At 49.8% G+C, this 14,658-nt stretch overlaps 1 protein-coding gene and 1 long non-coding RNA gene across 4 annotated transcripts in view; one reads left to right on the top strand and one right to left on the bottom strand.

Moving 5' to 3' along the window:
* The window catches only part of LCMT1 (leucine carboxyl methyltransferase 1), a 52,008-nt gene extending 49,050 nt beyond the window's left edge, over nucleotides 1–2,958 (bottom strand). For both annotated transcript variants that reach the window (XM_055339956.1, XM_055339957.1), the window contains exon 1: nucleotides 2,741–2,958. In XM_055339956.1, coding sequence (XP_055195931.1) covers nucleotides 2,741–2,850 — 110 coding nt within the window. In that variant the 5' untranslated portion in view covers nucleotides 2,851–2,958. The remainder of the gene's footprint in view (nucleotides 1–2,740) is intronic.
* A 9,207-nt stretch (nucleotides 2,959–12,165) lies between these two features.
* Nucleotides 12,166–14,658, top strand: part of LOC129519445 (uncharacterized) — a 30,145-nt gene continuing 27,652 nt past the window's right edge. The window contains exons 1-2 of one of the 2 annotated variants that reach the window (XR_008666406.1): nucleotides 12,166–12,886; nucleotides 14,353–14,473. This is a non-coding gene — a long non-coding RNA (uncharacterized LOC129519445). The remainder of the gene's footprint in view (nucleotides 12,887–14,352; nucleotides 14,474–14,658) is intronic. The other variant, XR_008666407.1, reaches the window with a different exon arrangement.

The raw sequence follows: 14,658 nt of genomic DNA, 5'->3' as shown, positions 1-14,658 counted from the left end.
GGCTGACTGGTTTCTTAACGTTATTTTAGGGGCTGCTGTGGCTGGAACCCAGGGTGGCAGGAACCAGCCCGACCCACACCTGGCACACGTTCAGTAACTTCAACCAAGTAATACTCAGAATAGAGGGAAATGAAGGGCGCCTCGGTGGCTCAGGTGGCTGAGTGCCCAGCTCTTGGTTTCAGCTCAGGTCCTGTCTCAGGGTCGTGACAGAGAGCCCCACGTTGGGCTCCTCGCTCAGTGCAAACTCTCCCTGAGATTCTTTCCCCCTCCCTCTCACTTTGCCCCGCCCCCCCCACGCGTGCACGCACTCTCTGTAAAACAAATAAACTCTGTAAAACACAGAAAAAAGAAAAGAAAAAAGAATGGAGGAAAATCAAAGCTCGCGATAATAACTTAGTGAAGGTTTCTCACTGCGCCAGAGCCTGTGCTAATAACTGCCTCGTGTCTATTTCTCACTGAATCCTTACGTCCCAAAGGTGGGTTACCATTCTCTTCCCCATTCCAAAGAGAGGACTGAGGCAGGAAGTTATTTGCCCCTGGTCCTGCAAGGAATCCCGGCCTCACTAATTACATGACTTTCTGACGAGACTTAAGGGTTTAACACGTTACATTACACTGAAGATGCAGGTTATGGTATCACAGACCTTGCAGAACAGAGCCCTGCAAAATGTCTCAGAACATTAACGTACGGATTCTCCCAAGCTTGTTGCAGGTTTCTCAGATGGAGGAAAGCCCAGTGCAAGAACAGCTTTGATGAAATGCATCCAGATGGCAAACACACCTGGTCTTTACAGCAGGGCACCTAACCCGGAAGCTTCAGACTCAGTGAGTCTGCAATAGGATGTGAGCAACTGTGTGTTCTTTACAAAGCTCCACAGGCTCCAGTGATGTGCACTTTGGGCTGGGTTCTGCTGCCCTAGAATCCTGCAATTCCGACCCGAAACTTCCCCTATTAGATGTCTCCAGACTGGCGGCGGGGGGGGGGGGGGGGGGGGCATTAGAAACTGAGGCAGAGAAGAGCTGAGAAACTATAGAAATTATCCAATAAGAGCATTTTTACTGTTTTTTTAAGTAAGCAAGTTTGCAAAAACTGTTAGCGACGAATCTCAAATAAATCAAAATCACCAATACGTTTCAAACAAACCTAACCGTAATACGCTACTGAAAAGTATTTTGTTTCCTTCTGATTGTTTCCTTGGCACTTCACATTCTCTTAGCAAGTAGAAGTGGATGGGAGGAAAATTATTTCTAATTCAAAGGGCTACACATACGGTCAACAGCACTGGAAAGGTGAAGAAGAAATGAAGTGGGGTGTCATCCATTAAAGTTCACAAATTTCGGGGCACCTGGGAGGCTCAGTGGTTGAGCATGTGCCATGGGCTCAGGTTGTGATCCAGGGGTCCTGGGATCAAGTCTCACAACGGGCTCCCTACAGGGAGCCTGCTTCTCCCTCTGCCTGTGTCTCTGCCCCTCCCTCTCTCTCACCGATGAGTAAAAACTTAAAAAAAAAAAAACAAAAAAAAAAACCTGCAAGACGGCCCCCCAGTCTTAGACACTTAATGTACGGATTTATCTCTACTTTTATTTTACCACCACTAACACCTACTACATGCCAGACGTGGCTCTAAGCGCCTTATTAGTTATTTCCCATTCAATCTTTACAATCATCTATGAAGTGGGATTATTATGACTCCATTTCTCAGGTCAGGAAACTGAGAGCCCGCAGAGTGGTGGAGTAACTAACACAGACCATAAGGGGCAGAGCTCGGGTCAGCCTGAGAGAGCCTGGCCCTGGAGTCCGCGCTTTACATCACTATGCCGAATCTCCAAGGAGTAACAAAAAGCGCAGGTCTGAACCCAGACCCTCGGCTTGCTCCCGCCGACAGTCCGCACGTGCTCCAGCTTCAGCGGCGTTCTTCCCATGCCTTGGACTCTTCACGCTCCGCCCTGCCCTGACCCAACGCCCTCCTACATCCCTGCTGGGTGGTCAGCCTTCTGTTCTCAGCTCGCACAGTACTGCCTCAATTACAGGCTCTGATGGCACGCTGCAGTTCCGTTCTTCACGGGTGACGTCTGCCTCCCGTCTCTCGCGGCAGGTGCTGAGCGCCTCACACGCCACGTCAGGCCTGTTCATCGTGGGTCCCCAGGACCCACCGGCCACCCGAGAGCAAGCGCCCGCCACCCACTCTACTCTCCGCGATCTCCGCCGAGCGGAGGAACGCAGGACACTCAAGCCTCAGGCGCTCCCACACGGGACACAGGTGTGTGCTCCCAACGCGGCCGCCGCAGCACCCCCCGGGCGGTAGGCTCCTGTGGCATCCAGGCAGGAGCTGGGGAAGGTCCTGGCTCTGCACACCCCTGCACGCGGTCCTGGCCGGGCCGTCCCGCCCCCGCCCCCGCCCCCCGCCCCCCCCCACGCCCTGCTTGGCCCCACGGCAGGCGCAGAGGGGACCAGGACGACCCACGACGCGACGGAACCTACTCAACAGGCGGACGCTCCGCTTCTCCTCACGCACCAAGACTCTACCTCGTGGCCTCGCCCCCCAGGAGGCCCGGACCCCAGCCCCGGCTCGCAGCAGAAGGGAGACGCCGACCAGGGGAACAAACGAACCTCCGCTGCGGGCAGTCCCAGGCGTGGCCCGAGGGTCGCGCGAGCTGACGGGAACCTTTCAGCGCCAGCCTCCCCCCGAGGCCCCGGCCCCGCTGGGCAGCCGCCCCCCGGCCCGCGCCCGGCCAGCACCTCTTGCACATGGAAGCATCTTCGCAAGTGCCGCGCACACCCTCGTCGTCCGTGTCTGTCGAGGTCGACGAACAGGAGGCGAAAGAGGGCGTCCTCAGGTTAGCGGCCATCAGCGTGGAGGTTCCGGGCTGCCGTGCCCGCCAGGGACACGGAGGAAGCGGGGTCCGCAGACGCCGGGAGGACCAGCGCACCTCCCGCCGGGCAGGAGAAACCGGCTGGCTTCCCCCGCGCTCAGCGGGCGCATCTCAGTGACGTCATCACGTCAGCCTCCCCAGCAAACCTTACCGCTCATTGGCTCCTCGGCGCAGACGCTCATTGGTCGCTCCCTCCGCCCCTCGGCCGGGGAAACGGTTCATTGGAGAGTTCCTTCGGCCCCGCCCACACAACCCGGAAGCTAGCAAGGCGCCTGCGTGATGCGAAGTAGCTGCGTCACGCTGTCCCTGGAGGTACCCGGCCTATCCCCGTGGGCCGCCGCCGCGGCTACCTCCCCGCCTCTCTCGCCTCCGCCCCCGCTACCGCTGCCGACGCTGCCTCCCCGCCTCTCCCGCTGCCGCCGGCGGAAGCGAAGTAGCCGCTCCAGTGCGTCCGCCCAGCTGTCCGGTAGGAGCCCCGCGGGCCGCCGCCCCCCTCCCGGCTGCCGCCGCCAAGAAGAAGCAGTTCAACCGCATGAAGCAGCTGGCCAACCAGACGTGGGCAGGCGAGTGCGCCCCGCCGGCGGGGCGCGGGGTGGCGGGTGGGGGGGTGGGGCGGGGGCGCGTGGGGGCGGGGGCGGGGCGGAGGTGCTCCCCGGCGCGCGCCCCCGCTCCGGCCTCCAGCCGCCGGCGCCAGGCCCGCGGGAGCCCCGGTCGGGGCTGCGCCACTCCGCGGCCTGGCGTGCAGCTCGGGGCCGCCGCCGAGGGCCGGGAAGCAGCGGGCCGGCGCGGCTCCCGGGCGCCTGGCCTGGGGTCCCGGGGGGCAGGCGGTGGCGCAGGCCGCGACCCTTCCGCGGCCCCCGTCGTGCTTTTGCCCCGGGCGAAAACTGGTGTCGGGTGTGCCCGGAGCCGTGCGGGTGCCGAGCTCCGGGGCGGCCTTCTCACCCTTTCCGGGGCGCCCCGGCCGCCGCAGACCCTACGGCTGCAGCCCCTCTGGCCCTGAATAAGGAAGGGGCGATTGGGGCGCATCGCATCCGCCTGGGGGGGGGGGGTCCTGGGACGGCCTTCCTGGGACTTGAGAGGCGTTGCCGTCTGCAAACCGGGGCGGGGGGGGGGGGTGCTGAGGACCGGACTGCCCAAGTTCCTGACATTTAGAAATGTGCAACTGGGAGGAGGAAAGAATTGTGGAAACGCCTTGGACCCAAAAAAAAAAAAAATCTTACTCTGTTTGGAAGCAGATCCTTCTGCAGGTTTCCTTGGTACCGCTTGAATGCTGGACAGGAAACACTATCGATTATGAAAGGACAGACGAGCCCGCAGGTGTAGACGATCAGGTTGTTGGAACAGGAAGGGTTGCTGGGTCTGGGAGCTCCTCGCGGGGATTGTCATGTGCCCTGTTATCTGGGGCAAATCTTTCAAGGTCTTCTAGGGCAGTTAGCTGTACTCTGTAGTGTACCTACTGACTATTCTGGGAAGACGTATGAAAGTGTGAGTTTTTCACAGCTTTGGCTTCTTCTTCTTTTTTTTTTTTTTTTTCAGCAGTTGAGTCAAAGGGGAGTTTGGTTTGGCCAGAGCACGTGGGGACAGCTCTTTTTGTGTGTGTGTAGGAAAATACTTTTACTTCCCCTCCCGTTTTCTAAATTTGCTTGTTAGGGTTTCAGTTCCCCGCCTCCCTCCATCCCCCAAACTTCTTGCTTAGTGCCTTGGTTTTGTTGTTTAGTTTTGTTGCTACCCCACCCTATTGTCTTAATGTGCGTTTATGTCTCCGGAGTTGATGCCTGTGCCCTGAAGCCCAGCGGTGCCTGCTTTTCTGTCATTTGTAGGAAAATGGCAGAACTAATGCTGACAGGGAGGTAGACAGGGCAGTAGTAGGGGCTGTTGTTTCAACCAAGAATCTGCAAATGAATCATAAGGTAATTCCTTGTGAGTTTTCTTACCTGCCCCCACGCCCCCGCCCCCCTCCTTAGCCTTCTTAGTGACCCAGTAGTGCGAAATCAAACATTCAGGGACTGTCAAGACATACTTGTCACATTGTCGTTTTGGCCTGTTGGTACACTGTCGGGAAAGGGGTGTCTGCTCTTTTTGCACAAAGTTTTCAGGCTTTTAAAGCTGCCAGGCCCATTAGGGTCTCTTTGGCCTCTGCTTCCTCTGGCAGCTTCTTTCTTCTCACTTGGATTCCCACCTTACGTGGCCCTCTTTTCCAGAGCAGCCCGAGCATTCTTACCTGTTAGCCCCTACCTGAAAATCTCTGGGACTCTTTTCTCCACACCTGCCCTGTAGCTACCTCCTAACTCATTGTTCAGCTCTCCAGTCAAGAGCGTAACATCTCTGCCTGTAAGAGGCCTTCCCCGGTGCTCCAGCAGAGATTGGATGGCCCCAACCCCGGGCACTTTTGTAATTCCACCCAGCACCTGTTTTTCTATAATGCAGGTTGCCTTTGTACTTGGTATCATTCTCCAGGAAACTAAATGCTTTGAGAGATTTATTTTTTTTTTGAGAGATTTATTTATTTATTTGAGAGAAAGAGCAGGAGCAGAGGGGAGAGGTAGAGGGAGAAGGAGACTCCCCATTGAGCAGGGAGCTGGATGCAGGACTTGATCTCAGGACCCCAGGATCATGACCTGAGCTGAAGGCAGACACTTAACCTACTGAGCCACCTCGGCCCCCCCCTCAGGTCTTAATACTCAGCTCCTCAGTTTCCCTGGAGGCAGCATGTCTTCCCTCCCCCTCCACGCATCTCCATACTGTTGCCAGAAATCTCCTTCCCCCAAAAATAATTGAAATACTGATAGCTTCACACATCTTCCACAATGTTGCCAGAAAGATCCTTCCAAAAAAAATAATTGTCATACTGATAGCTTACATTTATTTGGATGTTTACTATGTGCCGGGCACTAGCAACTCATTTAATGCCAAATCAGTAGCGCATTGTCCCCTTTTGCAGGCAAGAAAACAGGCACAGAGAGATTTGGGAACTTGTCTGAGGTCACAAAACTGGGAAGTCTGTCTCCAGAGTCTGTGCTCTTAACCACTTATGTCATAACAAAAACCATGTTTTGAGCTTTCAAGGAATTAGGACTTTTTGTGTAAAATTTCTTTCAGTCCACTCAATTCTATAAATTGAAATTCCAGTTTTACAGGTGAGGAAATAGGGTGCACAGAGACATTAGGTAATCTGCTCATAGTAGCATAGCTCTTAGGTGGCGGCCAGGGCTTTGGCCACCAGCAAAGGTGCCCTGCATTGTCCATCTTTGCCACCGCATCCCTCACAAGGAGCCAGCACCTTCTGAATTCACACTTTTATAAGTATTTCTCTGTTCTTTTAGAATTGTGGGTGGCAAAAGAGGTGTAGGAATCGATTTCATGATTTGGAATATTTCACGAATCCTTAGGAACACAATCATAGTAGCATAATATGCTATTACACAGTAGTCATAACAGCATGCTATAGCACCACAGGTTGACCTGTTGTCTCCACTGGTAGTTCCTGAAATTATCCATGGTAGGAAAATTCTCTCATAAACTGAAGACCCTACAGGAGATAGTTTAAGGTGGTTTAAGGTGGTTGACTGAACTCATGTGTGTATTTCTTCTCTCTCACTGAAATCCACTGAGGGCGTCTGGGTGGCTCAGTCGGTTAAGCAAAGGACTCTTGGTTTCAGCTCAGGTCACTATGCTCAGCGGGGAGTCTGCTTAAGATTCCCTCTCTCCCTCTGCCCCCTTTCTTGCCCCTCAAATAAGTAAATCTTTAAAATTCATTGAAATGTTAGGAAAGGGAGTTTTAAGAAATTCCTGGGAATTAAAAAATGTGGTATCGAAGGCCATTCAGGAAAAGTTCCAGATGACTGATTAAGAAGTAGCTCTGTGGCTAACTACAGCAGGTGCTGTTTTATTTGTTCATTCGTTGTCCAAGGCAGGACAATAGGATGTCAGAAAATCCTCAGGCTATTAAATCCATTTGAAAAGAAAAAAAAAAGGCAGGCTACTGAGAAAAAGACCTAGAATTCTTGGAACTTAAGAAATCTGTCAGCAATTCACTAAAGTGTCAGGGGACTAAAAGAGAAACAGTCTTTAGAAAAGAAGTAAAGTAAGTTTCTGTGTTCTTTCGTTTTTCAGGATATAGGGCTCCTCCCCTCAATGTACATCCTTAGGGATAGCTCTAAGAAAACAAAGCAGAATCATTTACTAGGTCATTACAGACTCAGATGAGTATCCTTCCTCTTCCTGAAAACTTCCTGTGCTATTTTTTTTTAAAAGATTTTTTTATTCGGGATCCCTGGGTGGCGCAGTGGTTTGGCGCCTGCCTTTGGCCCAGGGCGCGATCCTGGAGACCCGGGATCGAATCCCACGTCAGGCTCCCGGTGCATGGAGCCTGCTTCTCCCTCTGCCTGTGTCTCTGCCTCTCTCTCTATCATAAATTTAAAAAAAAAAAATTAAAAAAAAACTATAAAAAAAAAGATTTTTTTTATTCATTCATGAGAGACACACACACACACACACAGAAGCAGAGACACAGGCAGAGGGAGAAGCAGGTTCCATGCATGGGACTTGATCCCGGGTCCCCATGATCACTCCCCAGGCCAAAAGTGTCGCTAAACTCCTGAGCCACTGTGGCTGCCCCCCTCCTGTCCTATTAATGCGATTAACTTATGTTGATTTTTCACATAGAAAGACTATCTTTTTGCATTTTTGGCAACCATAAAGATGCTGCTGCTGCAGATAATGATGATGATGATGATCTCTGAAAGGTTCTGAACTGGAAACAGTCTGACACCCGGCCCGTCAATTTGGCAAAATCTCCAGACATTTTTTGTTGTCACCCCCGGGGAGAGGGGCGCGTGTTGCTGCTGCTTTCTGTGCAGGTAGGACTCAGGGATGCTGTTTAACACTCTGCAGTGCCCTGGACAGCCTCCCACAAGAAAGGATTATTTAGACCAAAATGTCAAAAGTGCCAAGGTTGAGAAATAGTTAACTCTAAACTGCCTAGTGGACTTGAAACCAGAACTGCTCCTTAATCCCCCGAGATGTCAGAGGCATAAGAAGTTAAAAGCTGCAAGCTGCAAACTGACAGTCCTCTTTATGTTCAACTATCCTAACACTTTACTAGAAAGTAGATAAAATCTCTAACATTTCATGTCCCTAGTCTGCCTGCACAGTGAAATTTCCAGTGTGACATCAAGAATGATACTCAGCCTGGGGAAGAAAACATCCGTAGTTGGAATGATTGGTTCTTTCTTTTCTTTCTTTTCTTTCTCTCTTTCTCTCTCTTTCTCTTTCTTTCTTTCTTTCTTTCTTTCTTTCTTCCTCTTTTTTAAGATTTTTTTAAAAGATATATTTATTTGTTTGTTTGTTTGTTTATGATAGACATAGAGACACGGCGGAGGGAGAAGCAGCTCCATGCCGGAGCCGATGTGGACTTGATCCGGACTCCAGGATCGCGCCTGGGCCAAAGGCAGGCGCTAAACTGCTGAGCACCAGCGATCCCATCTTTTTTAAGGATTTTATATATTATTTGCCAGCAAAAGCAGGAGGCGTGGCAGGCAGAGGGAGAAGGAGAAGCAGACTCCCCACTGAGCAGGGAGCCTCATGTGGGGCTGGGTCCCAGGACCCGATATCACTGACCTGAGCCAAAGGCAGATGCCCCCCAAGCGCCCCGGTACCTCTCTGTCATCATTGTCAGCCTGTTTGCTCCTTTGTTCAGGGAGCTCTGGCGCAGGCTCCAGTCCTCCTTTGACCGGGGCTGCAGCAGGCCAGGACTAATCAGCACCGGCATGGGAAGTTAGAGCTCTTGCCACCTTCCTGAAGAGATTTCCTCACCCAACACTAGGCGGGTATAGATGTCGAACACCCAAATTCTTCCCTCCTCCACCTCCCTTCCCTCCCCACGACAGTACTGTGGTGAGGTCTTCAGGAGATTGAATCTCCTTAGTCTTTGTCTCTGAAAACTGTCATTATTTTAGGGGCGCCTGGCTGGCTCAGTTGGAAGAGCAGGCGACCTTTGATCTCAAGGTTGTGAGTATGAGCCCCACACTGGGCATAGAGATTACGTTTTTTTTTTTTAAGATTTTTATTTATTTATTCATAGAGACACACACACACACACACACACACACACACAGACGCAGAGACACAGGCAGAGGGAAAAGCAGGTTCCATGCAGGGAACCCGACATGGGACTCGATCCCAGGTCTCCAGGATCACGCCCTGGGCTGAAGGCGGCACTAAATGGCTTCGCCACAGGGGCTGCCCTAGAGATTATTTTTTGTTTAAAAATCTTGTTATTTTGCCTTTATCTTTGAAATGTTTGCATTTGATGTACAATTGTAGATTGACTTTTTTCATTCAGCACTTTAAGATGTCACGCCATTCTGTTGTCCTTTGGTCATGACGTTTCTGGTGACGAGTCAGCCATCATTCTTACATTGCTCCCCTGCCTGTTTGAGAGCTCTTTGTTCTTTCTGTCTGCTTTCAAGATTTTCTCTTTCTCCACAGTTTGACCTTGATCTTTTAGGTGTGTCTTTCTTTGTGTTCATCCTGCTTGGAGTTTTCTGCATTTGCATCAGTGATGGATATAGTTCATTACATTTGGAAACTTCGGGGACGCTTGGTTGGCTCAGTTGGTATAGCATCCAACTCTTGATTTCGGCTCAGGTCATGATCTCAGGGTCATGGGATCAAGTCCTGCGTTGGGCTGTGTGCTCAGTGCAGAGTCGGCTTCTCTCTTTCCTCTTTCCCTCTGAACCTGCACACGCACACATTCTCTCTCTCTTTCTCATAAACACATTTATTTTAAAAATTTGGAAGCTTCTCAGTCATGGGTTATCCGATATTTCTTCTGCCCCATGTTCTTTCTTCCCTCTGGCACTCTTATTACAGGTATCATAGCCTAATATTGTCCCACTGATTTGGGGTACTTTGTTCTAATTTTTTCCCCACTCTATTTTAGTGTTGATAGTTTGTTTCAACTTCCAAATCTCTGATGAAACCCCTCATGTACTCATTCATTCTGTCCACCTTTTGACTAGATCCTTTCATGGACTTATCAGAGTCCCTGCAAAAATAATTCCAACATCTTGACTGTCTTTGGACCTAGTTCTCTTGACTGTGTATCTTGATAATGCATCATATTTTCTGTGTTTCTCCTCTGGTGAATTTTGACGAAACGCCAAATGTGTGTAGAAACTGAGCGTGGCGTGCTTCCTCTGCCGGGCCGATCGTGTGAGGACTCCGGTCCGTCTAGTCTGTTGTTGCATGAGTCTAGTCTTTGTTGGTGCTTTGGATACACTCAGTTCACCATAGACTTCAACTGATTTGAGGGGGGATTAAATTTCCCCTTGGGCAGGACTTGTTTATCTGAGTTCTCCTGCCTTACCTTCGCACTTAGTAGGACTCGTATGCCCACATCAAGAGAATTTCCCCAGCTCTCTTGCCTTCCCTATGGTAGAGAACCAGTGCCTCATATTCTTGTTTTTTTTTTTTTCGATATTTTATTTATTTATTCATGAGAGACCCAGACAGAGGCAGAGACCTAGGCAGAGGGAGAAGCAGACTCCCTGCAGAGAGCCCAATGCAGCACTTGATCCCAGGACCCCAGGATCATGACCTGAGCCAGAGGCAGATGCTCAACCGCAGAGCCACCCCGGTGTCTTGCAGTGCCTGATATTCTTTTTAAGGCCCAAAGTCCTGCAGGGCCCCTGTCAATCCCTGTCCCCATTGCTCTTTAGCAGGCTCTGCCTGTCTGAGCCTTGGGTGGCCCCAGAGTGAGGGATGTCTCAGCTGTCGCATCTCCTCCTCCAGTAGTGGACTACCATTACCTCCTCTTCTGTGTAAGGCCCTTAAGCCCTGGAAGTCCCCCTGCTTGGCCCTCAGACTTCAGCAAGCCCCATGCACCCAAGCCGAAGGGGATTGAGATGGCTGCAACGGTTCCCCCACAGCTGTGTCACCTTGAGTGTATCCTTCCTTCCCAGGCTGTCTCTCGTACCTCTGTCCTCCCTGCCTTAGCATACCCTTCTGCTATCTGACATCCAAACTTCCAACTCCAACTCACTTGCTACGTCTCAAAAACCTTCCTGGTCTGGTATCTTACATTTGTATCAGATGCCCTCCCAAGGTCTCTAACCTTTGGCATCTTATTAACTTCTCTGTGCATAGGTTTCTCATCTCCAAAAAGGGCATGATAATAGCATCGATCACATAGTTAGCCTGAGGATTCAGTGAGGTCATACATGTAATGCATGTACCTGGAACCTAGAAGTTAAGAACCAGGATCTCGAGAGCAAAATTGCCCAGGTTCAGAGCCTTCTTGTGAAACCCTGAGCAACTCTGTTCACTTTTCTGCGTCTCAGTTTCTTTATCCATAACATGGAGGCCACGATACTTACCCCATGGAGTTCCTGTGAGCATCGGTGGGGCTAATTCTTACAGAGCCCCTGGAGCAGTGCCAGGCACACGGTGTGAGCTCAAGAAACCTTACCCTGATGGTGGTGATGACAGCTCTCTATTCTGTGAGGCCCCGTGCTTCCCCAGGGGGAGCACTCATCGCACTGGAGTCTAAATGCTCATTTTCCTCGACAGCCCTTGAGTCCTGTCAGAGCAGGGGCCATGTCTCTTACTCATGATGGCCCACGGAAGGGAACCCAACAAATACTTGTTCAGTGAGTAACCAAATGAAAAGGTTAGTGTCAAATCATGCATGGCACCCACCTGTGGTTGAATGCAGTGATGGGCTGCATAGCTCCACTCAGTGAACATTTCATTATTCCAAATATCCTTTTGAGAAAAAGCCTCATTTTAAAAAAAAAAAATCAATATTCTATTTTGAGTCATCAACAGCATCCTTCCATCCATCAAGCTGTGGTGTTGGAACACTTTTCTTTGACCTTTATAAAAGGGTAAGTGAAGATGTATGGTGCTCTCCACCCATGCTCTCGTCTCCCTGCTTGTTACGATCCCAGGACCCTTGAGATCATGACCTGAGCCGAAGGCAGATGGTTAAGCAGCTGAGCCACCAGGCGCCCCTTTCTTGAACTTTTTAAAGTGGTTTTCAAGTTGATGGTTTACAGTCAGTGATTCAGGCATACCATTTTTGTTAAAATAGCAGCGTGGCATTGGCCAGGATCAGACTGGTAGGGCTTCGTGTCTGTTCTTAGTCATTCCCTGAATCACTGTGGAGGCCCTCCAGGTGTTGTCCTACCTCTAGCCTGTACTATGCTGTTAGAATTTTCATTCTGAACCTCAAATCTGATGCCACTCCACTGTGGAGAATCCATCGATGGCTCCCCGTGGCCCCCTAGTTCCCAGTTTATGGCTCCTTTCAGCCCTTACTCAGTGCCCAGGTGCAGGAGCCTGACCACAGTCCCTCTCCCATCCTCTCTGGGTGTGCTTCTGTCTTATCTGAGATCTCCTTAGGCTGTGCCCTGTGAAGCCTTTCCTGGCTTCTCTCTGCTCCCAGAAGCACTGTAAATAGTTATTTACATTGCTGTCTCCCAGAACCAGGTAAAGGGTTGTTTACATTGTATTAGCTCCCAAGGGTGGGGACTGTAGCTCATTTCTCTCCTTCGATTCTTTCCAGTTTTCAACATTTAGAGAGGGCTCCAGGATACTGGCTGAATGAATAAAGATCTAAATATCTCGGAGCAAGGCCATCCTAAGATGCCCTCTATCCAGAGGCTTCTTTTTTCTTTTTTCTTTTTTAAAGATTTATTTATTTACTTATTTATTTGTTTATTTATTTATGATAGATATAGAGAGAGGCAGAGACACAAGAGGAGGGAGAAGCATGCTCCATGCTGGGAGCCCGATGATCGCTCCCAGGATCTGGAGATCATGGCCTGAGCTGAAGGCAGACACTGAGCCGACGGAGCCACCCAGGCACCCCAAGGGATTCCCTCTTAAAATGAGAGTTCCAGTGTTCAGTCTCTCCAGTGGTTTCTGGAAGTGCTTCTTTCCCGACATGCTCACCAACATAGCGTATCATGACACTTCTCATCTTTGTTCATCTGATAGGTGAAAAATGGTATGTTACAATAATTTTATTTTATATTCCTCCTATTTTGGGGTGAAGTTGAGGATCGTTTTTACCTGTCTAAAAGTCACTTATGTTATCTTTTTCTGTGACCTGTCCAAGGAAGGAATTACTCTTTCTGCCTTGGTACAGGTGATGGTAACACTATTCGTCTCTGCAAGTCATTTCTATCCAGACAGGGAAAGGAGTTGAGATGACAGGGTGTCTTAGTCCCAGGGAGTTGGAGAAATTGACCAAATGACTGTTGCTTTTGTGTGTGCAGGGAACGTGGGCCCTAGAGATGGATCCCCTGGGTAGCTTCTGTAAGAAATGCAAAGCGATTTTGAAGTGGTGGTGCCTGGGCATGGGGACAGGGTAGTTACTTTGAGGCGAGGGTGAACCCCGGCATCAGGAAGATGGGGCAAGGCCTGGCTAAGAGGCCTCAGGCCTCCGTGCCCTGCTCTTGAGGCAGCTTTCCTAACAGATGCTGCAGAGCCAGGGACCCTCTGTGGGGCGCCAGGAGCTGGGTGCCCCAGGAAGCATGACAGCCGTGTGTCCTTCCTTCCTCCTCTCCCTGGGCTGGCATCTTCAGACTGGAGCTTCCTAGGAGAGTCCTTCCCAGATAGTCTGTGGTGAGCACCTGTAAAAGTTTTTCCCCAACATCCAGTCTGTCGTGGATGATAATTCTTTAACACACAAGGAAAATGATTTACTGGACGCACAAAATACAAACTCAAATTATTTATTAGGAGCATCAGTAGACCTAGAATCCCTATGTCTGATTGCCGTAAGTGTCTAAATGCCACTGCGATGTGGTTCTTAAGATAGTCATCCTTTCAGCAGCGGGGCTTTAGAATGCAGATTGTATTCCTTTCCCCTCTTTGATTTCCCGTCTCCTATGCTGAACAAGTTAACTTGTTCAGTGGCATTGACGTGGTGCCTTTCCCTCGCCCCATCTCTGAGGCCATTTTAGAAACATAGAGGCTCTTACCCACTGGGGATGGAGATGAAGGGAACACGATAAGAATTACCCCCCCTCCGTTTTATTTTTTTGCTGTGGTATTTACCAGGCCAATTTCATGACCCCAAAATACTATTTTTGTCATGATATTGCCATTTTAACTTTCAGCAGAGACTTAAGCGGCTTTCACCTAGCTACGAGAAAGCCCGTTTTCAAGAGGAACATTTTGGTCTGATGTTTTGATGCTAAACACTTGTCTTTCCTAAGTGAAATCGTGGGAGAGTTTATTTTTCAGATAGGTAATTCCACTATTAAATAGATTGTACTTGCTTTGGTTCAAACAGCTTTAAAAAGGGATAGAATTTGAAAGTCACTGCTTCTCTTGTGAATTTCCCAGATAAAGCGCTGACCGTGAAGAAGAAGAGAAGTGTCCTGTTTTGCTGTTCTCCTGGGGTGGGCTTTGCAAGGATTATGTCTGACCTCTGTGAGCCATAGCTTCTGTCTGTCTCTCTTTCAGGATATTTTGCTCGAGTCCAGGGCGTCAGTCAGCTTATCAAGGCCTTTGTACGGAAGACAGAAAGTCATTGTCAGATTCCTAACCTTGGGGCTGAGATGGGTAGCACCTTCTGGAGATAATGGTAAGTGAAAACTCCCCTTCTTGTTTGCCGAATTGTTTTGTTTTGTGAAGGTGCCTGCTTGGTCAAGAATGTTAAAATATATATATATATATATATATATATATATATATATATATATATATATGGGTGTGTGTGTGTATATATGTAAAAAATATATATATATATATTTATATGTGTAAAAAATA

Source organism: Nyctereutes procyonoides, unplaced genomic scaffold (assembly GCF_905146905.1).
Source record: "Nyctereutes procyonoides isolate TBG_1078 unplaced genomic scaffold, NYPRO_anot_genome, whole genome shotgun sequence".
Taxonomy (NCBI): Eukaryota; Metazoa; Chordata; class Mammalia; order Carnivora; family Canidae; genus Nyctereutes; species Nyctereutes procyonoides.
This window is presented reverse-complemented; position numbering and strand designations above follow the sequence as displayed.